This window comes from Vicugna pacos, chromosome 35 (assembly GCF_048564905.1).
Source record: "Vicugna pacos chromosome 35, VicPac4, whole genome shotgun sequence".
NCBI lineage: Eukaryota > Metazoa > Chordata > Mammalia > Artiodactyla > Camelidae > Vicugna > Vicugna pacos.
The window spans coordinates 28,364,071-28,388,775 of record NC_133021.1 but is presented as its reverse complement, the minus strand read 5'-3'; the positions used below and the strand labels follow the sequence as shown (position 1 = coordinate 28,388,775).

At 49.6% G+C, this 24,705-nt stretch overlaps 1 protein-coding gene across 5 annotated transcripts in view; it reads right to left on the bottom strand.

The window, feature by feature from the left end:
- CAMK1D (calcium/calmodulin dependent protein kinase ID) overlaps positions 1–24,705 on the bottom strand; it is a 341,195-nt gene that overhangs the window by 8,297 nt on the left and 308,193 nt on the right. For all 5 annotated transcript variants that reach the window (XM_072954896.1, XM_072954894.1, XM_072954895.1 and 2 more), the window contains 3 exons: positions 7,400–7,512; positions 6,224–6,302; positions 437–524 (listed from right to left, as the gene is read on the bottom strand). In XM_072954896.1, the coding sequence (XP_072810997.1) occupies positions 437–524; positions 6,224–6,302; positions 7,400–7,512 (280 nt within the window). The remainder of the gene's footprint in view (positions 1–436; positions 525–6,223; positions 6,303–7,399; positions 7,513–24,705) is intronic.

The following is a 24,705-nucleotide window of genomic DNA, read 5'->3' as shown; positions in this document are numbered from 1 at the left end:
ATGGCGTTTAGGTAATGGTTCAAATCCACCACGTTTTTTACCAGAAAGCATGGATGAGTTCAACTCAGATTTCCTTTCTTTACCCCCTTTATATCACTTCGATAAAAGTCGACTCTCCAAAGTCCCAGCAAAGTGAAGGAAGACAACAGGGATTATGTTCTTAAGAAATAGCAAGTGAAGAAGAGATGGTGGCATTGCTATTTTTGGATCACAGAGGGGAGGTGTTAAATCATATACTTCAGCCCTCTCACACCACGATGCTCTCCTCAAGTCTTAATCCTTTTTGGTTAAAATGAGCACAGTTATTTGGGTGAGGTTCTGGGGATTTTCATCAAATTCAGCTGACAGTGACTTTTAGAAACAAACGCTCCCACTGTAGGGCAAGTCTCGTGCTCACGGTTAAAGTCACCCGGACTGCAGTAAGCACAGGACTTACTCTCCACTTGCTTTTGGCGAAGTTCTTCCGGATCTGGGCGCTGACGGACTCGTGGATGTTTTTGCTGAGAGCTGTGTCACCGGCGATCCTGAAACACAGGCAAAGATGCTTCCTCAAGAGGGTTTCTTGCGGATGGAGGGCTGGGAAGGGGCGTCTGACACTAGGTCCCAAGCTGCTTTCTGGGGGGAGCCACATCCTGTCCCCACCCCAGGGTTCGCTGAGAGGGTGGCTTGTCACTGCCCCTCCAGGCTGCTTATTTCGCCCCACGGTGAAATGCACATGATCCACCACCACCATGCTCCAATCCTGTCCACTTCCTGCCCCGCACCCCCTCCAGGATGGCCGGCACCTCCGTGGTGGACCACTTGGCCTGGCTCCCCTTTCTTCCCTTTTGGACCCCAATTCCTGCAACATCAGAGTCCACAATGAGCACACAGTCTGAACTCAGTTTCCTCTCCCTACCTCTCCCCAGCTTCCTATCTGCCTTGCCTCACCTCTGAGGTCTCAAGCCTGTCCCTACCTGATCTGACCACCGGATCCCTTCCCAGGGCCTTCCTCCCAGCTCCCTCCCCACACCCCTCTCTCTGGCATCTCCAGGACCTCTGATCCATGGACCTGCTCACATCCCCAGGCCCACAGCTCCCTTCTGGCTCCATTCTGTGTACACTAAGCTCCACCGTGTTCCTCTCACCCTCCCCCCAGCACCCTCCACCTGCTCTGTGCTCAGTGAGAGGGCTCCCGGCCTCAGCTCAGCCCTGTTTGGCACACCTGCTCCTGCATTTCCTCGCAAGCTTCTCAGAACTGCAAGGACCACGGCCACACTACATTCCACTGGGTCCCTGATCTCACCAGATAATCTTTCATGTAGTTCTTGCTTGACCTCAGCCTTCCATCAGCAGGGAGGAAGGCAGGGTACCTTTTACCTCCTGTCCTTAGCACTCCCTCACCTTATTACGTCCTCCCTCTGCTTTGTCATGTGCCTTCTCCTCTCTGCCCGCCCCCCCACCCCGTCTCCCTCCCTCCCCCATCTGTTCCTGTGTCCCATCTTCTCTCTCTCTGCTTTCAGTCTCCAGTCTTGTGGATGCCCTGGAGGTCCCGCCAGCTCATTCCTCACCCTCGCCTCAGCACCATCCTCCCTCCACGGCCCCCAGTTACACAGGAAGCTGTGTTTTGCTTGAATGGGCTTGAATCCATCCATCTTCCCTTCCCTTTAGCACCAAACTATTCAATTCTAAGCTGATGTCTGATGCCTAAGAAATAATTTCTTGGGTCTCAGTAGAGTTAAGGGGCAGACAGATGCCAAGAACACTGACCATCTTTTCTGGCTGGAAGTTGAGTGGTAGGTGAGGGAGCCCGTCAGGTCCCAGACCTAGATGGCCCTGGACACAAACCAGCCTGGACCCAGACTATTTGGGACAGACTGTTTTTAAAAGTGACATCCTCAGAAGAGAATGCCAGTGCCCCTCGTGGTTGGTCAGCTCTTGGAAACGAGGGGGCAGATGTGGTAGGAAGTACGGGCTTCCTCGGGCTGAGCACCGCCGCAGGGCAGAGCCTGCTCCGAACCAACAGACCGGGGTGGGGTGGGTGGGGGTCAGGGATACTCCCTTCTCTGTGGGTGAGTGTGGCCGAGATGGGGAAAAAGGCAAACTTCCAATTATTTGGGGACTGTCCCGCGCTCACTTCCCACAGTCCCAGGTAAGAACCAAGCGGGGCGCACGGTGGCCCAGAGCCCCTGTTAAGCAGTCTTCTAGGAGGTGAAGCCACCCAGGCGTGTGACAGCACATGACCTCCCTCCGACGTGCACCACGATCTCTCTGCAGCTCCCGGCAGCCAGGGAGTTCACAGGGACAACACAGGACGCTCCGCGACACCAGCTCAGCACCATTCACAAAGCCGGAGGCACGGAATCTTAGAACCGGAAGGGACCCTGGCGGTCACCCTGATTGTCTTAGGAGTTGAACAACGCCTCGGAGACAGAAGAAGTCCCTGACGAACCTGTACACACAGACGTAAAGCTCTGGGCACCACACTCACATGGGTCACGGACTCTCTCTTCCCAGCTTTTGCCGCTGAACTAACACCACAGGTGACATCTGTATAAATCATGCTTCATCAGGCCAGTCTGCTCTCCCCCTCCACAAGCAGGTCATCAAACTGACCTCTCCTTGCCCTCTGCTGTTGGTGCGCTGTGCGTGGTCTGATCTACCTGCCAGACTGACGGTGCATTTCCCAGCCTCTAGACAGGCTTGGTGATGCCTGGTGTGGATCCCGGACTCCTGGGGTCCTTCCCAATGCCTACAGTCACCATGGCTCGGCTGGCTGGAGCCCCAAGAAGGGAAGGGGTCTCCAGGGACACCGAGGCGGGGGCTGCAGATGCTACTCTGGCCTGGCCAACACACAACATTCCCCCAGGTGGGCACACTGCCGTTGCCGCGGGGGCTCAGTGTCACGTGGGATGCTGACAGCCAGGATAGTCACTGAAACCGGAGGCAGAGGTTCAGGACAACCCAGACGAGGTGCTTCTCTGGAACCAGGACTGGGTCTCATCCTGCCTCTCGCCATTCCCTACTCTCTGGCCACCGGCCAGGGGCCTGCTGGTCCCCTACCATCCACCACCAAGAGGAAGACAAGGCCTCCATGAGGGGCAGGGGACACATCTGGTGAGATGGGCTGACTGCCCCCTTCAAGGGCAGCTTTGAAAGGAGCCCTGTCCTGGCTGCAGTGGCCTGCTTGGGGCTCAGGGGGGCCCCAGCCGTGGGCGGCCGCGATTAGTCAGAAGAGCAAGTGCAGAGTAAGAGATGATGCTTTCTGGACACATGGATGTGCTGGGACCACCCCCCCCCCAGAACGGTGAGGTCGATAAAGCCCTACTCACTGGAATAATGACTCCACTTTCTGCAAGCTCTCAGCAGAATCAGTTTTAAAATTGTCTGGGGGCAATTTTACATAAAAGAAACAAGTCTATCATAAATGCAGGCCAGCAGGGCGTCTTGGTGATGCTGGAGTCAAGTGTACCCGTGTTTATAATTTTCCGACACGACTTCTGGGAATTGTGAAATGTGCAGTAAAAATCCTAAAACACTGAGGGAAGAACCCACCTCTAAAGTCAGGAGGCATTTATTTCTGCAGCTGACGTGCCAGCACATTTTAACGTGACCCAGGCGGAGGCCTGTGAAGTCAGCTTCTCCAGCTCGACCTCCTTCCTGAGCTCCAGACTCATTCAGCAAAGCGCCCACCACAGATCTGCACTGCTGGCACCTTCCTCTTCATTCTCTTCCACTCACATCTGCCTGTTCCCCCAGCACCACCATCCTCCCCGTCCCTTAAACTGGAAAATTGGGAAAACCTTGCCACGCCTGACCCTTTGCCTCACTCCTCCCACAGGTCTTTCGAAGACCCACAGCTTCCCCACCCCTGGACTGTCTCTCTGCCCCCTCCATCCCCAGACGCCGGCACTGGGCAGGCCACCTCCGCCCTCCCTCTACTTCTGGTCTGCACTTCCTACCCTCCCCCACCCCCAACACCTCATCCCCGCTCCTGCACGCAGGCTGAGCTTTCAGAAATGCCAATCAGATCACCCTGCTTAAAACCTGTCAGAGGCCCCCACCGCCCAAAAGGAAAAGTACAGATTCCCGGGCGCAGTTAGGAAATTATGGCAGCTCACGTTGGGGAGATGATCAGGGACTCTTCTTTTCGTGGATTACTGCATTCGACCCCTTGAAAGTCTCTACAGGAGATGCACTGCTGTCACTTAGGGTCTCAGCTCTGCAGGGGAGGCCCAAGGGCGAGGGGCCTGCACACCCGCCCTGCCGGCTGGAGCCCAGGGCTGGAGCCCAGGCAGCCCTGCCAGAGCTCACGTCAGCACCTGCTGGCCCTTCCTTTCTGTGGCCTCAGCTCCCACCTCCCTCCTTTGTCCACTCTCCTCCAGGAATACCAGAGTCAAGGCTCCAAGGATGGGCGTGCAATTTAAGCCCCCATGCCAGGCCTGGAGTCCCATCGCCCGACCCCAGAGAGCCGGGTGGAAGCCTCGGTGTGAGGCTGCATCTCCGTGAAGATTCTGCTGAGCCCATCCTGCCCCCCCCGCCAGGCCCCTCAAAGTAAAGCTGACCTCCCCCTTCCTTGTTTCTTCAAAAACATCTGGTGAAGGAGAGAGGAGGCTTTTAACCGGCCTCCTTCCTGCCTCCTGCCAAGCGAGGCTGGATTAGTAAACAAGAAGCAAGTCACTTCCCTTGTTTCGAGGTCATTTTCCTCCTAAGATAACCTCTAAAGTCTCATACATACAAGATAAAAAACACTGGGGGTGTCATGTACAACGTGATGATTACGGGGAACACTGCTTTATGGTATATTCGAAAGCTGTTAGAAAATGCTCAAAGTTGTCATCACAAGGGAAAAGAAATTTTCTAACTATATAAGGTGGTGGATGTCAAGTAAACCTATTATACTAGTCACTTTGCAATACACGCAGAAGTCAAATTTTTATGCGCTACACCTTAAACGTCTATCTCTAACACAAAGAAAAAAGTTTCATCCAGCTGTAAAAGCCTACTGTTTACAAAATAAGAAAAACCTTCGATATCTTCAGCATCATGTACTTTGACCTACTGTCCGAAGTGACTTATTAAAAAAAATCAAGATGATAGACAATCAAAACTGCCTCTTTAGCAAATTCCTTCCTCCCCCATCTCTCCTCCTGTCAGGGAAGTGCAGCATTCTGGACTCTGACAGTTCTGCCTGGAAACGACGTTAGCTGTCTGTGTCCTGTTCACTAAGCCACTTTATCTTTCTAAATCTACCTCCTTATCTCTAAAATGGAGACAAAACCTCCCTTACAGGGCTATCACAAAGGGAAAAGTGAGTATTTTAATATGATCAGCACAGTGCATGGTGGAACATCACAGATATTCAAAACATGACGGCTGTTATGATAAATTAAAACACTGTGAAGCTGGGTCACAAAGGGACTGTAGGCAGCTCCCCCTCTGGAAAGGTTAACCAGCATGTGAGAATCTGGAAAAAATGCTGCAGGAGATGGTGGGTGGGACAGTTTTCTAGGGGGCTTGTCCGGGGGACCGCTCCTGACACGGCTCTGTGCACTGTGCTTCGCTACTCCTGGCCTTTGTTTCAGGCTGGAGGCTCACGGTGCTTTAATAAGACAGCTTAACACATTAACCCCATGCCAGATGTGCTCAGCCCTTTCTGTGTGTGCGTGATCTCAGTTACTGCTCACGTCGACCCTGCACACCAGGCATCGTTATTTCCATTTTAAAGATGAGAAGAATTCAGGTTCAGAAAAGCATAAACCTAAGGTCACCAGGTTCGCACCTAGTCAGCGACATGAAAACCAGGCGGCCTCAGGGCCCTGCTGCAGACATAGTCCAGGAGGCCGTAAACTATCCATGAACCCCTCTGGAGGTGAAGAAACACTAACTGAAAAGCATCTTAAAAGAAAAAGAACATACAACGTCAATTCGCTTACTACCGAGCAATAGCTCAAGGAATAAAACTCCAACCTTAACACCTCCTTGGGGAATTACCTTCAATAAAGATGATCCTAAAATATTTCCCATAAAGTGAAAAACCTACAGCTATTTTTTTGCACAGTTGTCATTTCTGCATTCAGAAGACCGTGTCCCCAAGTGCTGGCTTGGGGAAGGATGAGAGCCAGTGGCCAGATGGGGTGCAAGCTTCACCCGAGGGGTTCACAGTGATGATCAGCCAACTGAAAGTTTACTCTGGGACGGCGTCAGCCGACAGGGTCTTTCCGGGGATGGACAGGGTTCTTACCATGGGTGCCGAGCTGCCTGCTCGCATGTGTATCTTTTATTTGGATCTTTCTCCATCAGATTCCGAATGAAGTCCTTTGCTGTTCAAAAAAAAGGCACAAGGGGAGAAATCAGCATGTGTGACTTGAGAGATGACAAGATGATACCAGTAGAGGTATCGAGGGTACCATAAAAAACACAAGACCAGGGACCTGGGACAAAAAGGCGAGGTGGTACCAGCATTTGCAGGAAAGGGAAACCAAGGCTGGGGATGCTGTGTGTTGATCCAGCAAACGAGGAGGCAGCCGAGCCAGCGCTGGGACCCCACCTTCCCAGCTCCGAGTCCTTTCCTGCCGGCAGCTAGCGGCATCTTCGGTTCAGGGGAAAGATGAGATATCTTTGTCCCCAGGTGCCTGTCGCTCAGCTCTGTGCTGCCATAGGGAGCTGTTTTGTTGACTTCTCTCCATGTGTAGATGTCACTAATTCAACAAAATCACCTGAGCACCCACTGGGCCACTGGGGCCCTGACTAGCTCTGTGGACATGTCACCTTCCAGAGGCCCAACCTGCAGCCCGTGCCAATGGTTACAGACAGTGAGAAGGAAACTGTGATGCCAGAGAGGTGCCCTGGTGGGGAGGCAGAGTGTGCCTGGAGGCCCAGGACCAGGGATGACCCAGACGCAGGATGCTGGGAATGTGGGGGACTGGGTTCCAGAATAGGAGGATGACCCTGTGTGCCAGGTGGGAGAGCTGTCACCTCTGGGGCCTGGCATCCCACTGGCCACAGGACTGGACTCCTGGGGACGGCAGTGCCCTTCCAAGCTCAGAAGGAAGCTATTCCCCCAGCAGCTCTTTCCTGTTAGCCTTGGAGAACTGTACTCTGCTCCCAGGCTTTGGAAGATTGAGGAAGAAAGCAGGGTGTTCCCAGCTAGGAGGCAAGAACGCCAATAATGTGCTGTCTGAAGCTCATTTATTATTTCCTTTGACTCTTACATCATTCACCAGGGGATGTATTACTATCATCCCCATCTGGTCAGTGAGGAAACTGAGGCTGGAGATGTTTCATCTGTTTACCTGGACCTTGGGTTTGATCTTTACTTCTGAGGAGGAAATGGTGCATTTCCCTGGGGACATTCTGTGTGGTGCAGTCGCTGAGACTCGGGCCCCAGGGGCCACCCATGGGGAGCCGAGAGACCTACCAGAGTCGGAGATGTCATCCCAGTAGGGGGAGTCGAACTCATATTCCGCCTTGAGGATCTGCTCAAAGAGCTTGGAGTCATTCTCGTCATAGAAAGGAGGGTAACCGCAGAGCCTGTAAGACAGGATGGCGAGAGGACCTGAGACGGCTGTGGGCCCAGCAGCTCAGGCTGGTCTGACATCCAGCCCAGAGGAAGAGCTTTCACCCGAGCTGGCAAAGGCTGCACCGTGTGCGCTGCAGACACCGTCTCCACCAAGAAATCACACCTCCTACGTGTCCAGGTGGCACCTAAGTCAGCCTGTGACTTCACAGGGAGCAAAAAGGGTTAAACGCAGGTGGCAGCCGAGGCAAACGCATGCACTCAGTTCATCTTAACTCTGCGCACCTTAATCCCGGCCGCTGGACGCCCGGAACACCTACCAGGCAGCCTTCTGCGCATAAATGTAACTGATCTTGCTGCTCGTGAGAGTAGCCCTCAGAGATGATGGGTTAATGAAATAAACAAAACACACGTTTAATATGCATTTCAGGACCTTTCCAGATTCACTTTATTTAATAAATCATCAGAGGAAGAAAAGGAAATTTTATCAGCTTGAGGAACCAAGTCGCCACAAGTGGCTCCAAACCACAAAGCATCCCCCGACCCGGCCCAGATCGGGGACTTGGAAGGTTATAGTTTCACCCATTAACATGCAAGAAGCAGAAGGCGGCATAAACGATAACACGATCACCCTTTTCCCACTGAGCCCTTTCAAAGTTGACTTTTTAAAGATCTGATTAGGATGTCGGTGAACAGACCTTTTAGTTCTAGGGGTTCATCTGACAAACATAACAGGAGTAGAAATTTTTATTAAAGACCCCAAATACAATTTGTTCCATGAAATTGTGGGTTCTCACTCCCAGTTCTGCCACCAGCTCTGACGTGACCTCTACCATTAATAGGCCAGTGAGGCATTTTCTGGACCAAAATGTCCTCATCTGAACATGGAGTGGCCAGACTAGAAAGTTCCTAGCATTTTTCCTGGCTCTAAGATGCTGTGGCCCTATGCCTCCTTCTCCCAGCTTGTCTGGGGAAACACCTAGTGCAGGCTGGAGGCCCACGTGGGGCAGGCCCCGGCTGGGCCTGGACATCGGGAGGGCATGGGGTTTAGGCTGATGCCATGAGGGACAGACAGAGCAGAAGGCAAGGCTGGATTCCGCAAGGCCAGGTGCAAAGCTGGATGGCGTAGATCCTGGTTCTGGGCTGGTGACAACCCAGGGGGTGGCAGCCACAGTGCCAGAGTTCTGTCCTCAGAGGAGCCGTGGGTGACTCCTCCCACACAGCCAAACTTTGTTCAAAGCACAGCTACAGCCTAGAGACCGATTTAATGGGAACGATCGAACAGGAATCAATAGAATCCAGGCCTTCGAGGGATTTCGGCTGTCGGCAAGTAAGAAATTTACTAGAGGTTCGAAACACACAGCTTTAGGACAATTTTTCAGCCCCTCCTGCCACACATGGGATCGCTGGCCACGCTGCACAGGGGAGAGGCTGATGACTTTTTAAAGGCTGTGGGACATTCTGTGGGCTGGTAAGATTCAAAATCATCTATCCCCTCAAGGTTGATTTAGGGGCTAAGTGCCTGGAAATTTTCATTTTTTAAAAGATCTGCTGCTCTTGGTGAAATGAATAAGAAGAGCCAGGGCTTCTGAAACCACGAAGCACATATTTCACTGCCCAGGAAACCCTGGGGCTAAGTGATGGATATGGAAGTGTTTCCCATAATGAGGATTTGGGCTAAACAAAGTGTGCATATTAAGAAAAGGAGACAGAGTGAAATGTTAGCTCATCTCGGAAAATAATGAAATTTTAGACACGTGAGGTTTTTGTTTATTAACAACAGACTGTGTTTTACTTTACAGTCTGGCTTTCTTTTCAGGGAAAAAAAAGTCTTAAAGATAATCCCAAGACAGATTTATTCCTCTTGTGCCAATTTTCTTCAAGTAATCCTGATTTCTTCTGGCTTCAGCTCTTTTGGTGGGGGGATTGTATAGAATATTGTTTACTTGGCTACACTGAGGAAAGAAGGAAAGGAAATGGATGGAGCTTGGGGACTAAGCTAAAATTAAGCAAGAAGATTTTGAAATAAGGATCGAAACAGAACAGAAGGGCAAGGAGAAGTTGTAAAATCTTCCTCAGACCTCGAAATTTCCCAGAGCTCCCTGGCTGGGATATTTCAGGAGTAGGCTTGTCTGGTGGGTTCAAATGGGAGAAATAACTTTGAGCTATTTCTGTCGCCATATACAGAACGCTGACTCCCCCACATGGTCCTGGACCTGTCCATTTGCGGTATCATCTCTGTCTTCACATTTGGCACGTCAGACCATTTAAATAATCTACAAATCATCTCACCATGGGTTCTCAAAGATGATAAAGCCACTCCCAATTGTTCTAGGCCGAAAAGCCCTGGTTCAAAATAACATCTACATCTGCCAACCCAATGACTGCCCAATACGGGCACCTGGCCTTCACGGGCTGGTCCATCACCTCCATTCCCAGCCTCAGGACAGTCGTCCAGGGAGATCGCTTTATACCTCCTACCTTTCCTGTGCTACTTAGTCTGCCATCTTATCTACCTCGGCACAACTTCCACAAACGCATGGCTAGACTCTAGTACGGCCTTGACTGAGTGCTTAGTATTGGGTCAAAATCTCCACCAAGAGCTTTGCTGTATTATCCCCCTTAAACCTCACTCCCCCAGGAGGTGGGTGTCCCCGACAACTTCCCTTCGCTCTTTAGGGCCACTCTCCACTATGCCTTCCCTGGGAGGCTGACCTGTGCGGAGGGTTGAAAGAGGGTTGAACTCTCTGACACCCGGGAGGGGGTCGGTCGATAGGGAGACAGTGGAGGGAGGAGGAAACCAGGGACAGGCTAAGTGGAGCCCTGGCCCCTCCACCCAGGCTCAGGCTGGTTACACCCGTGACCAAGGGCCACTGCCCCTCTGGAGTGGGGAGACTCCGTCAGGCTCTCCCTTTGGTGAGGTAACTGCTTCCTCCCTCCCCTGATCACCGAGGATCCAAGGGTGTTTACATTTCAGCTGCTATAAACCTCGGGGTCGCAGTGCCATCCCTTGTGGTTCCCTCACACCCCACCCTTGTACACAGTCCCTTGTCCAGCTCTCATTCTAAAGTTAAAGAAACTAACAAGCAGCCAAGTCAGGATGCGAGCCTTATCTGTCTGATTCCAGGTCTGTGTTCTTACCTGTTCCACTTGTTCACTAAAGAGAAGGTGGCTTGAGAACTGAGCCGCATGTTTCAGTCTCAGCTTTGAATTCTCTCTGCGGGCCATTTTGTTTGCCCACCGGCCCCTTTATCTGCAAGTAGAACCCGGTGATTGGACCCTACTTCCCCAACCCCGTTTCCCACACTCTGGGTCTAGTTGCTAAGATGCTTAGGGTTGGTTCACTGCACAATGAAACCAAGTTTTGCTTCTGGACCAAGGTAAACGTATTCACTTTACCTGGGCTACCCTCCCCTGGCCCCTGCGATCAACTCTGGCAGACCCTTGGAGACCGGCTGTGGTGTTACTAGGAAGATGCAGCCCCTCCTGCCAGGCAGGGTGGGGGTCCTGCTCTGCCCCCACGGCAGTGGACAGAGCTGTGCAGTGACACTCCCTACACCGCAGGCTGCCCTGACCTGTCCACAAGCTCCTTCAGGCAGGACCATGTCTTATGTCTTATTTTCGTCTTTGGATTTTCAGTGCCCAGCCCAGGGTTTAACCATGCTGGATGCTGGGTAAGTGTCTGGATCAATGTATATGCTCTTGAAGAAGAGGCTTCTTCATTGACTGCTGAGCACCCCCGGCTGGGCTCTGAAACAGAGCTAAGCATCCAGGATGCCCCAGCCCAGGGAGCCCTCCAGCCCCCACCTGCCATGACTCCTCCCTCCTGCTCATCACCCCTCCCAGGAGGTGGTGAAAAAAAAAAGCAATGTTCTGTGTACATTTGACAGACATTCCAGATAACCCAGTGCGCAAGGTCGGGTGCTGGGAGCAACCTGGCCTGTCTCTGTACAGAGAATGCAGTGGGCTCCCTGAAATGCCACTTTGGTCTTGTGGACAAGTTTCATAGAGGACAAGGTTTTCCACGAAGAGGGCTTTTAACATAAACAAATGTGAAAATTGGCAATGGCCAACCGTGCCTGAGTCAGCAGTGCCTGCTTTTTCCTGGAAACTGAAATGCTGTCATCCATCAGAGCTCCTGCTGAGAAGCCCTGGGACTGTGCCGTGGTCATTATGCTCCAGGAAGTGACAGTCTCCCTCCTTGTTTGCCTCTGGTCGTGTATTTGCGTCCCTACAAAAATGGGTGCCCACTGAAAAGATTTCCAAGTAAAGATTAGTTGTTACCTCTTCCCCCTTTTATGTTAACCTTATTGCTATAATTCACCTCAACCTTCTACGTTCTTGTATATTTCTTTGACCCGTGAATTACAGGTTTGAGGTTCTATTTTACCTCATAGCTTTTGGTACCAGAGGGAGACCCAGAGCGGACAGGAGGGAGCTGGTATCAGAAGTAGTGGTAGGCAATGAGATGTCACCTCACATCTGTTAGGAGAGCTATTATCAAAAAACAAAAGTTCACAAGAGTTTAGATGTGGAGAAGATGGAACGCTTTTATGTTGGTGGGAACGCAACATGGTGCAGCCACAATGGAAACAGTATGGAGGTTCCTCCCAAAATTAAAAATGGAACTGCCACATGATCCAGGAATGCCTCTGTGGGACACAGTTCCAAAGGAAATGAAATCAGGACCTTGAAGAGATACACATGCTCCTGGGTTCACTGCGGCATTATTCACAATGGCCAAGATGTGAAAACAATGTGTGTCCGTTGACTGATACTTGCACAAAGGAATTATGCTGTATTTATACAATGAAATATTACTCAGCCTTAAAAAGGAAACCCTGCTATTTGCAACAACATGGATGAACCTGGAGGAGATTATGAAGTAAAATCAGCCAGACACAGAAAGGAAAAAAATACCTGATCTCAGTTATATGTGGACTCTAAAAAAGGTCAAATACATAGAAACAGAGAGCAGAGCTGTGGTTACCAGGGGTGGGGAGGCCAGGGAACTGGGGAGGTGCTGGTCAAAGTGCAACAAGGTGTCGTTACGAAGGATATGAATAAGTCAAGAGATCCAATGCACACATAACAAGTGACTATGGTTAATAATATTGGATTTAATACTGGAAATTTGCTAAGAAAGTAGATTTCAGGTATTCTCGTCATAAAAAATAGTAACCATGTAAGGAGAATACATGTAAATTAGCTTGAGCACAGTCATCATTTCACTGTGTAGATGTAGATCAAAGCATCATACTGTGCCTCTTAAATACACAGGGCTTTTATTTTTTTAAAAAATGGTGGTTGAGAAAGTACCAGCTGTGTTTGAACATGAAGCAGTGAATGACTTTAAAAAAAGGTGTCATTGTGCTAAGAAAACTTAACATGAGATCTAACTTCTTAACAAACTTTAAGTGTGACTACAGTATTGTTGCTTATGTACACAACGTGGTCAAGCAGATCTCAAGAGCTTACCTATCCTACATAACTGAAACTTTACACCTGCTGTAACTCCCTACTTCCCTCTCTCTGCAGCCCTGGGCAACCACCACTTTACTCTCTGGTTCTAAGAATCTGACTATTTTAGAGACTTCTGGTATGTGAAATGTGACTCTAAATGCCCGCAGATGGGCGCTGAGCTCGCCAGTCCACCGCACTACTCCCTAGTGCCTTATACCCAGCAGGTCACCCATTTACATCATCTGCTGCCTGGCCCTCCACAGCCTACGTTTGTGACTCTGAGTCAAGGGCCAAGGATGGAGGTCTGGAGAGGACAATTTTGTTTTGTCTTATACAAATGACTTGTTTAGATCTACTAAAGTATTTATTACTTCACATTCTTTTCAAGCCTTCGTACATTCAGTACTTTCATCTGAGAATCACCTTCCTCCTACCCTAGGGTACATTTTTCAAAATTTCCTTTAGTGAAGACTTCCCAATTGCCTGTTTGAAGTGCCTGAATTTCCCCTTACCTTTTCCCCTGGGTGTAGAATTCTAGATTGTTTTTTCCTTGTATTTACATTCCAATGCCTTCTGGGTGTGACACCACTGAAGGTAAATCTCTCTTCCCTCTCTAGATAATTTTAAGATCTTTGTCTTTGATGTTCTACTGCTTCACTGTAACAAAGCTAAGTGAGAATTTCCTTTTATTTAACCAGCTTGTGATTCTTTTTTTTTTAAACATTTTTTATTGATTTATAATAATTTCACAATGTTGTGTCAAATTCCAGTGTAGAGCACAATTTTGCAGTTATACATGAACATATATATATTCATTGTCACATTTTTTTCTCTGTGAGCTACCATAAGATCTTGTATATATTTCCCTGTGCTATACAGTATAATCTTGTTTATCTGTTCTACATTTTGAAATCCCAGTCTATCCCTTCCCAACCCCTGCCCCCTTGGCAACCACAAGTTTGTCTTCTATGTCTATGAGTCTATTTCTCTTTTATATTTATGCTTTGTGTTTTTGGTTTTTTTTTTTAATTCCACATATGCGTGATCTCATATGGTATTTTTCTTTCTCTTTCTGGCTTACTTCACTTAGAATGACATTCTCCAGGAGCATCCATGTTGCTGCAAATGGCATTACGTTGTCAGTTTTTATGGCTGAGTAGTATTCCATTGTATAAATGTACCACAGCTTCTTTCTCCAGTCATCTGTTGATGGACATTTAGGCTGTTTCCATGTCTTGGTTATTGTAAATAGTGCTGCTATGAACATTGGGGTGCAGGTGTCATTTTGAAGTAGGGTTCCTTCTGGATATATTCCCAGGAGTGGGATTCCTGGGTCATATGGTAAGTCTATTCCTAGTCTTTTGAGGAATCTCCACACTGTTTTCCACAGTGGCTGCACCAAACTGCATTCCCACCAGCAGTGTAGGAGGGTTCCCTTTTCTCCACAGTGGAGAGGACAGTTTTTAAGGAGAGGAGGGGACATTCAGCACTATGTTTGGTGCTGCTGGCTACAAGAGCTACGAGACCTGTGGGCCAGATCCCATAGCCCAGATGCCCAAGGCAGTGTGTGTGTGTGCACGCACGTGTGTGCACATGTGTGCGATTTCCTCCTTGGCAACTGCTACAGGAACTCAGAAGAGGGTGAGAATCCTGACTGGAGTGATCAGGGAAGGCTCCTGGGAAGAGGTGTGACCTGTGCCATCTGCATCTGTAATTCTGGGCTGGTGCTCATCAGAGCCACCTGGGACTCTGGTCAAAACTGAAGATGCCCTGTATCTTCCCCAAACCCAGTGCACCTGAATCTTTAAGGGCAGGCCCAAGTATCTTTATTTTTGTTCTTTACAAAATTATAAAGGTACTTTAGGTTCAGAGTTAAAGAGATCAAGTACAGAAGAGTAAAGGGAATGTTTCCTCCCCGACCCTCATTCCCACTCCTGTTAACACTTTCCTGGGAATGCTTTTCAGAAACTTTCTTGGCATCTACAAGCATGCACGTATGTGTGTGTATGGGGAACCAGAATTCAAATTACCTGGAAGTTTAGCCTGGATGGACCAGCTGCATAGGAACAGCTGGTTTGTTTCTTTGCGCGTGCTCGCAAGCCCCCGGCATGAACAAAGAGGACCCCCGCTTTCAGGGGAATATGCTTGATTTTTCCCTCTGAGGTTTCCATCAAGTATCAGCTGGTTGCCCTTTCTCGCCTTGTGACTCAGGAGGAGCTGCAGCTGCCCGGCTCTCCTGAGCCACATCTGGCTTCCCTGAGCACAGGCCCCTCAGGTTCCGCACTGAGGACAGAGGATGAAGAACTGCCATGAGGCAGTCCTCTGGCTGTCCCTAAATGCTGATCGGGTATTGGCTGTGTCCCAGGCCTGGGGATACAGCATTGAATGAATCATCAGGGTCCTACTCTTCATATTCTATTTGGGGGAAGAGGGGGACAGACACTCAACATGAAATTTGCAAATAAACAGGAAAGCTAAGCAGCAAAAGTAATGGGTGGGGAGCTAGCTGGTCCCAGGAAGTCACAGCATCTCAACCTCAATCAAGCCTTCCTTTCCATGTACTGATCCCTGTGCCTGAAGTGCTCTTCTCCTCGAGGACAACTGGACTGGCTCCTCCTTACTCCCAAAGCTCGTGTGTGTGGCCCCTGGCTCCGTGATGTCTTTCCTGACCCCACCCAGCCAGGGCAGGCACCCCCACCGCGTGCTCCCCCAGCTTCCCAGGCACGGCCATCACGGCGCCCATGCTGGTGGATGTCTATGGCCCAGCCCACGTCACCTCCTGTTAGACTCTGAGCTCCCCTCTGAGGGAGGAGGCCGTGGCTCATTGAGTTTTGCAATCCCAGTACCCAGCCCACGTGCTCAGCAAAAGTCTGCTGGATGAATGAGTCCATAAATGCTTCAGTGTGTCAAAGATGGCGGCCCCCACCCCACTCAACCCCTCTCTGAATACTTTCTACTCTTCACACTCCACTGTAATCCTCTCTCTTTCTTGGGCCCTCTCAAGAAATTGAAGACTATTATTTCACGGTTATTCTGTTTATCTTCCGCCTTGATTATGAATTCCTTGAGGAGAAAGACTATGTCACACATTGTATTTCTTTTGTATCTCCCATTGGCACTCAACAGTATTCAATCACTCTGTGTTGGTTGACTGCTCTTTAATAAACGGTAAATCCTTCCGTGAAACATGCTTGTATGTGTGTGTGTGCACTGCAGCACATGCTGAAGTTGACTTAAGGTGCAGGGTTGAACGCCCTGAAATGGTGTTTACTCTGGAAAAAGTAATTCAGCTAAACTTCCCGAAGTGTTAAAATTTGTCAGCTACTTTTGCAGCGAAGTCTCCTAAGGGCCAACAGCATCCATGGTAAGTGACAGCCATTAAGGCGGACGGGGGTGAGCACAGCACATCTTCAGCACATCCTCTCGGGGCTCATGTTTGCTCTGTGGCTGATGGTTTCCTCCAGGGATGCAGCTCCCCCTGCTCTGGATTCCCTCCAACCAGTCAGTGCTCACGTGACCACACAACCCAGCAATCACACCCCCTGTTCCCAGCCTGAATCCTCAAGCCAGGCACTAAAGAAGGGCTTTGTGTGGCACGGGGATTCACACAGAATCCCAGAGTTTTATTTTGGGGTCCAGAAGTCATCATCTGTCCTACCCCTTATACAGGAGACCGACAAAGCGGGTCCCAAAGAGATGAAGAGGTGGCCTTGGGGCCACAGCCAGTGGCAGACCTGGGCATCTCTCAGCTCAACGCTCTGGCCTAGAAAACCAAAGCCAGTTCAGTCCAGTTCTACAGACATTAACGGAGCACTAAGGTTTATCAAATGCTGCCCACCCAGCAGTGAGGAAGACAGCCTCTGTTCAGAGTCCAGCCGGATACAGAAAAAGGACAAGGGGAATGTTGATTTTCCTACAGAAGAGAAACTCACTGGGTTGCATGTGTCCCGTTACAGCTGTGAGCACCATCCAGCACCTGCGGAGCGGTCACTGCGTGCCAGGCCAGGCCACACAGCTTCCATGTATTCCCTCATTTAATGCAGAAAGCAAGTATTTCAGTCCCCCCTTTCTGGACGAGGAAATGCACGAGAGATTAGCAGCAACTTGCTCACACCGTCAGGGCAGAACAGAATCTTAATTAATTCATCCAACTCCAGAGCCAAGTCAGGTCAACCTTTAGGCCCGACAGTAGGTATGTCAGTTCAAAGATGGGGAGATGCCACATGTGTGCTCTTCCTAAACCTGCCCTCTGAAGTCAGGGTGCCGTGTTTTTTTTTTATAGTATATGTTTGGAAACAGAACCAGAGACAGGGTTATAAGACCTGTCAATGGAATAAAGAACAGCTCAGAGTCCTTAGAAAATCAACACCTAAGGTTCTACCCCAGCCTGCCTTCCAAAAAGACAGACGGCAGGAGGATTCCTGGGACCATCACAGCATGTTGGGAAAAGAATGCAGCCGGGTCTACACTGAACCGAACCCCAAGATGATCACGTCCTGCAGCCACCGTTCAGCGCCCTGCTCCCACACAGAGCTGCAAGGGGACGTCGAGGACAGAATAGCTTGTGTGGAACAGGGCTGGGCAGAAGTTCAGGCCTGCTGCACTGACCCAGGGTAACTGGGAAACCGAGTAACATCCATGAGTGAAATTTCTAAGCACCTGAAATGCGCTTCTTAAGTGCTCCCAAATATTTCAAATATTTTACACAAAAAGCATCCGAGTGCCACAGTCCACTCTGACAACCAAATAATCATCAGGAGACGGCCACCCGGAATTTGCCCTTTTAGTCTAATTGGATGAAGGCTCTGAAGGCGAACAGAGAGGTGACTTTTCAAGGAAAGGTGCGCGGCTATGCTCTGGGGGCTCACTGCTCTCGGAGGGGTTTCGTGGTGTGGCTTCCTCAGCCTGGGATTCAGAGAAACAAAGACACAGATTCAAATCCTGGCTCCAGCAATTAATGGTTGAGTGACTTTGGGGAAATGATATATCCTTTTCGGGTCTCAGTTTCTTTTGTGAAATGAAGGTAACAGGCCCACCTCATAGAGAGATAGTACAACATATATAACATGTTATAAAATAATCTAGATTATAGAACACACGCACACGGATGGATGGAGAGAAATGATACACACGTGAGAGTGCCTGTCACAGAGCAATCATTAAATACCCGCTCCCGCCCTTACCCACCACGTCCCTTTTCCATCCCACCAACTCCATCTAACCTTTCAGGGTCCTTCCACTGAAATATGGTGCAGTGGGACACTGCTCACCATTGGGAAGAACAAGACAAGGGGGGAGAGGAGCAGAGGAGTCCTGAGGGACTCAGCCCAGGGTCCTACGTGCCAGACACAAAAACGAAGCAACATATTTAAAAATGTTGTGCCAAGTCTCAGAATCATCCATGAAGGACCACACATCCTGACCTGAACTTCTAAACTGCTACAGAGGGGAAGCAGAGGGGTGCCGCCTCCGGTCCTCATTTTGCACACTGTTAAGGCTGTGAGGTCTGGAGGTCTGGAAATTGCTCTGCAAACTTCGTTTTTGTGTATTTCCAAGCACTTAGCCAAGGAGACCTCAATTCTAGGAGTAGCTCAAGCTCTCCTGAGAACACCTGGTCGGAGCCGCATCTGTGAAGGAGGAATATTTGCATGCACGTAGACCAGGAAGAGACAACAAACCTGCACGTATACTGTAAACTCGAGAAGCCACATTGGGCCAGCCCAATGGGTCTCTGAAAAACACCCGCAAAATCAATCAAATCTGGGCGTCCTTCCTCTGGAAACTGGAGTCTGCTGGATAATGCAACAGCCACTCCAATCTGCCCCTCCATCTTGGCTGTCGCTGAGTATTCAACAAGTGTTTACTGAATGAATGTCTGGGACCCACACTGAGGAATCTGAGTTGTTTTCATCTTGGTTAATAGGACAGGTTTTTTAAAATAAAATAAAGCCAAGTTTTTTAAGGTGACAGATTCCTTGAACTTCACTGCAAGGCTCATTTATGAAAAAAATAGGTTTCAGCTTCTCATTCAGATTTATAGACCAGTATGAACAATGAAACCTGAATGATGACAAAAATGTAATGCAATTATTCCAGCAACTCTGTCTTTGATGATGTGCAAGCCAGAGCTTTCTCCTTGCAAACTGGGAAGAGACAAGGGAAGGTTCACACGTTAGAACCATGTGCAGGCTGACCGCAGCAAAGCACTGTGGGTAATATGCAATGGATAAATGTCCCATGTCACCCTTGGGATTTGCATAATACCTTGAAAGCTGAGAGTGAGGAAGCAGGACAGGGAAAGCTCTAGAGGAGGAAGGAAAGGGATATTGGAGGGAAGAAAGGAAGTGCATCCCTTAGAACGTTTGTACACAACAGGAAGCCGTGCAGGGAGAGGAAGAAAACCAAACACTTCCGCCAGCACGAGAGGTTAGCAGCATACTCCACTTGGAGTAAAGAGTTTAGAGAAATTCCGTACACAGTAAAGGGTGGGCCGGGGATAACATTGTCCAAAGCTGTTGTACTGCGATCTACTGATCCGCTTTCAAGTGTCTAACTTTTTGATTCTTGCATCAGTCAAATGGACAGCGCCTCCAGGAAGTCTGCAGGATTAGTCCAGAGGCCTGGGGCCTCCTCCCTTAGGTGCAACATCTCTCAAGGAAGGTCAGGCAAAAGTACTTCCAACTTAGCCCATGCTGACTAGATGGAGGGCTCGGCCAGGGAGGAGGAGGAGGAGTGAGGAGAGCTTCCAACAGCCAGGAATGTTGTGTTAGGAGAAACATGGCGAAACTTTCAGCAGCTAAAATTAGTTCTCACAAGTGATGGATTTTATAGTGAAGCACTGAGGGGTGCAGACATCCAGTCTGGAGGTGATTAACACAAGTGTTAACTGATGATTCTGAACCCTGGGCGGATTTCCAACTCCACTTTTGCATCTAGACGTTGCTTTCTTGGCTGTGGGGTTCTTGTTCCCTCCCTCCCTCCCTCCTCTGTCCCCCAACCCCCCCAGATTCCTTCTCTCTCTCACGTGCTGCTCGGTAAGCGGCTATGAACCCGTGCAGACTAACAGCCACACTGGGGAAATGCCCTGGTACCTCCATCCCGTTGGCCTTTGACTGCACTTCTCGCTTGTCCCCTGGCCTCTGTCTGCCTTCTCACAATGCACGTCTGAGGACAACTAGAAATTGTTTTCATCCTCTGAGGTGCACAGACAACAATTTCCAGTCATCCTTGGAAACGCACTGTGAGAGCCTGGCAAGGTGGCCGGAAGCCCGCTTCCTAGGGGCCTCGGCTGTGGTCCAGCCCTGGTGCAGCTATGCTGGTGCCGCGTCCCTCCTTCCGAACCACCTCCACGAGTGCTTCCCGACTTGCTGGTGTGAGCTGGTACCTCTCCCATTCCCACCCCCATCTCTGCTCCTCTCGGTCGCAAACGCTGCTCAGACTCCGTGGTCTGAACTCCCAACTCTTGTCATTAGAGCTTTTGGTCCTTTCACCTCTCCACGCCCTGCCTCCCTCCAGCCTCTGTGCTGCTGTGCTGCATCCAGATGGCCAAGCTTTTAAACATCAGAAGGGCCTCTTTTGGTTCTTTCACTTGCTGGGTGTGCTGCCAGGTGAATTAAACATTCTGATAATTCAGCAATTCTGGTTTCCCCATCACCAAGTGTTGGGTATCAGAAGTTCAAAGCTGAACCAAATCTTCCAAATTATGTTTTCAAAATTACGTCTGAAGCTCAATGGTACCTATTTTATCAAACACAGCGAGCACGTCATACCCTTAGATAATTGGGTCTTGCAGGATAAACTGTCAGTCTCTCCTGCCTGACAGCCCTGCCGACATCTGAAGGCAGTCCTTCCGAGCCCAGATCACTGCACGCCGCTCTTACGGAGCCTTCCTCCTGGCCTGGGAAGGGTTCACATCCCCCCCGCAGGGAGCAACCCCAGCTCTTGCCTCCCATCTCGATGACAGCAAGACTGGACAGTAAGTTATGTGTTTACTGTCTGTCGCCTCCAGCAGATAGTAATCGCCTCCCTGGCCGGGGTGGTAATGAATCCGTCTCAGCCACCCCATCATATTGCCTGAGACATATTAGACGCAATAAATGTTACTTAAGTGAATGAATGTCAACCCCTGCCTTCCCTTCTCCAGGCTTCATATCCCGAAGCATTTAGCTGCTACTTAAGTGACAGTCTCCAGGAGAAGATGCTTATATGAAATAAGAAAGCAGAGGAAGTAAAGTGTTTTCTCCATTTGGCCCAAAGCCACACGGTTTTCCGTGTGTAAAAGCGATGGAGGAGGCACTCCATTCCTGCTTCTCCCTCTGGGCACCGTCCCAGTCAGGGCCTCTGCAGAGACAAAGGTGCAGATGTGGGTGGATCTGCCCTTCCCTGAAGTCCCTGGAGGAAGCTGCTCCCACCACCATCTAAAACACAGAATGTTTTAACCTCATTGGCGCTGCTTGTAAAACTTCCTCCCCTCACTGCTGTGCACATCCCTGTACCAGTTTTTTGAAACCAGAGAGTATTTTATGTTTGGCTCTTTCCTAAAGGGTTAGAGGTGAACCAGTTGTCAACAGACAGCTAAGTTTTCTCCCAAAGCAGCAAAGAGAGGATCATGGGCCCATGCACGAAGCAGAAATGAGGTCAAGCAGTCCTTGTAAACAAAAGGCACTGAGGCACCACAGGATCCACTCAGTAGAAACTATGCGGGGTAGGGGTGAAGGGTGCGTGAAGATCCTCAGAAAGGAGCCACAATGAAATGCGGTCGGTGAAGCAGAATCAGTGAACCTGGGAATTATAACCATCAGTGCTGGCTGAAACAAAAACAATGATGCTGGAGTGGCACAGGAAGAGCACGGTGGTGGCCGGTCTTCAAGGCAGGAGGAAGGAGAGGCAGGTGTAAGAACCGTCTGCACGTGGCCTCTCTGACCAGCCAGTGTGAAGAGCTGTGCCCCTTGATGGAAACGCCCTTCGGGGGGGAAGGTGACCCGGAGCCCATGACAGGCTCTATGGAGACATCCGAAGCCATCCCACTCCCCTGCTCTGGTCCCTCACTCACGGAGGAAACTGCTGTTTTGAATTTGGTTTCTCCTGGAGCATTTCCTACGGGGAGATAACTTGCTAGTCTGACGATCTGCATATTCAATGACCTCGCAGGGCGCGCATCTCATGATGACTTAGTAAATGCGCACTCCAGTTGTGTGTGTGTTCTTTAATCTCTTTTGAGTCTGGCAAGTGTGAATCAGTTCACTGGGATTATCTGAACAAGATGAAGCAACAGATCTAATTTTGTTTCTCAATGTCTAAAGCCAGAGGCCAGACGGTGGGCCGTGGCCTCAAAGAGGCACTGTCCCACTCTGCACAGCTTATGAAAATAAGAAGATGACTTCTGCCTGCTGACAACGCCACATAATTATTCTTATTAGGGTTGCCATCCCTCATACCGAGTAGTAACCCCATCATAGTACCCCAGGCGTGGCTGCCTCACTGGGGCTCCGTGATGACACTACACTCTCTCCAGCTGAAACCTGGGTTCACGCCGTCTTCCTGGGACATAGGTATCCACAGAAGACAGCTGCCAGTGGTTGAAGTAATGGTGACTGCTGTGGTGAGGACACCCTTTGTCTCAGAAAACGGACAGAAGTATGCAGATTAGACATTCCTGATTCCACTCTTCCAAAGCTAATTACGCTGTGTCTACTGGGTCAACTTATGTGACATCGTTTTAAAAGCTGAACAGCACAGGAGGCCAGTCACAAAGTGAGGGGATCAGTGTAAGTATTTGCCTGGGGTGTCTTCTAGGCAGAGAGGTCAGAGGGCATGGCATGGGTAAGTGTCCTCACCGCCCGTGGCAAGTCCACCCTAGCCATCCAGCCTGCCCTAACACCCTCTTCTCCATAAGATCTTTCTTTGTTTTTCGGTCTGCAGACATTCACTGTGTTTCTCTCCACAACATGTTGTATCCCTGGGCATAATTTAGGCAAGTGATCGTTAAAGAATCTCCTTGAAGTTGCGAGTAGAAAGGCAGCCTACCGGATCACAAAATCCAGTTCGGTTCACATGGCGCTGCTCCTCATCTTGATGAGGCAAATGTATTTCTTGGCTGAGTCAACCTCATCAGACTAGACACCCACACACTCATCACAGTGTCCAGCCCACTCCATCCTCATTCCTTCCCAGTAGCTTAAGCTGCAGGCAAAGATGTTTTTTGCCAGCCCTGATCCCCAAAGGAAGAGTCCTGGCAGGGTAAGGGCCCGTCAAAGTGTTTTTAAAAAATGAGCATCCTTGACAGGAAAAAATATTTCTCCTTCCAAGTGATGGATAACAGAAATGAGTGTGGAGATCAAAAGAGAACCAATTCATCAAGGATCTGCACTGACAAAATGAAGAATGTCTGCATGGCATGCGGAGAGGGGAAAATGTGGTGCCTGCCACGGCTACTGTTGCTGCAATCTGATACCTCAGCGTGACAGGTTTATCAAAGGAAGATAATCAGGCTGCACTCCAAACAATGACAGAGGCTAACAGCTTTCCCATTATAGGTGACACGAGGAACGAGGGGCTCTGCCCTGGTCTCCGTGGGACAGCTGGACTTCCAGCCTCCAGAACTGTGAGAAATAAATGTCAGCTGGCTAAGCCACCAGGCCATGGTATTGCGTTAGAGCAGCATGAGCTGACTAAGGCACTGCTCAGTTTTAAGCTGCTTGTCCCAATAATGCAGCACCTCCTCATGGCCACCCTGATACATCCTGTCCCGACGCCAAGACTTCAGGGAGATAATTAAATATAAATTACACATATAGAAAGAATCTACAGACATTAGTGCAGACCAGCGCAGCGGTTCAAGATTCAGAACAGATGTCAAGACACAAGTAAGTAGAAGGCCAGATCATTTCTCTAAGTCTTTCACACTCAAGTTGGGCAAGGATAACAATTGCAGTTGAGGGCTCAGGGAGCCAAGTAAATAACGTAGGGCCCGTGGCCAGTGTCTGCTCACCCAGGACCCACAAGTATGGTATGCAAAACTGTACGTGTGTGAACTTACTGGGGAAGAGGGCCCAGAGCTTTCATTAGATTCTTAAAAGGGTCTAGAACCCACCTCCCCCCACACAAAGGAAGAAACTACTGCAGAAGGTGGTCAGCAAGCCTTGGAGCCAAAAGCACTATATAAATGCAATATGTTAGTTTTGTGGCTCAGATGAATCTGGCCTTTCCCTAATTCCATAAGTGGGAGCCCTTCAGGCCAAGTATATGATAATGGATAAATTCTCCCGCGAGAACGGCAGGAATCTGCGGGAGCTGTCAGCTGGATCTATGCCTTGCTGTAAAACCTGCCCAGATGAACACAAGCTGTAGAAAAACCATTTGCTTCCCAGATAATGAGACAAAACCAACATGGGGGGGTGCATTTCCAGCCTTCCCTGAGGATGCCACCGGCAGACTCCAATCACAATCCTTCACAGCCTCTCACTGTGCACAGCGGGCTCTATCAGTTACGAAACGTTCCCTTCCTTGGGGAGGATAAGGAGGAGAAATTCACTTCCTATCCATTACAGACACTCAGCCTAAACTCACCCCAAAAGCATGTTCCAAAGAAAGTCTTTCAAAGTATCATTGCAAAAAAAAAAAATGTAACTTCAAAATAACTTTACAGTGGACTTTACAGCAAAACAGAACATAACAACGAAAACACCCAAATTGATCATCTGAAAATAACTGCAACAAGCCTTTGACCTATGATGGCATTTCCT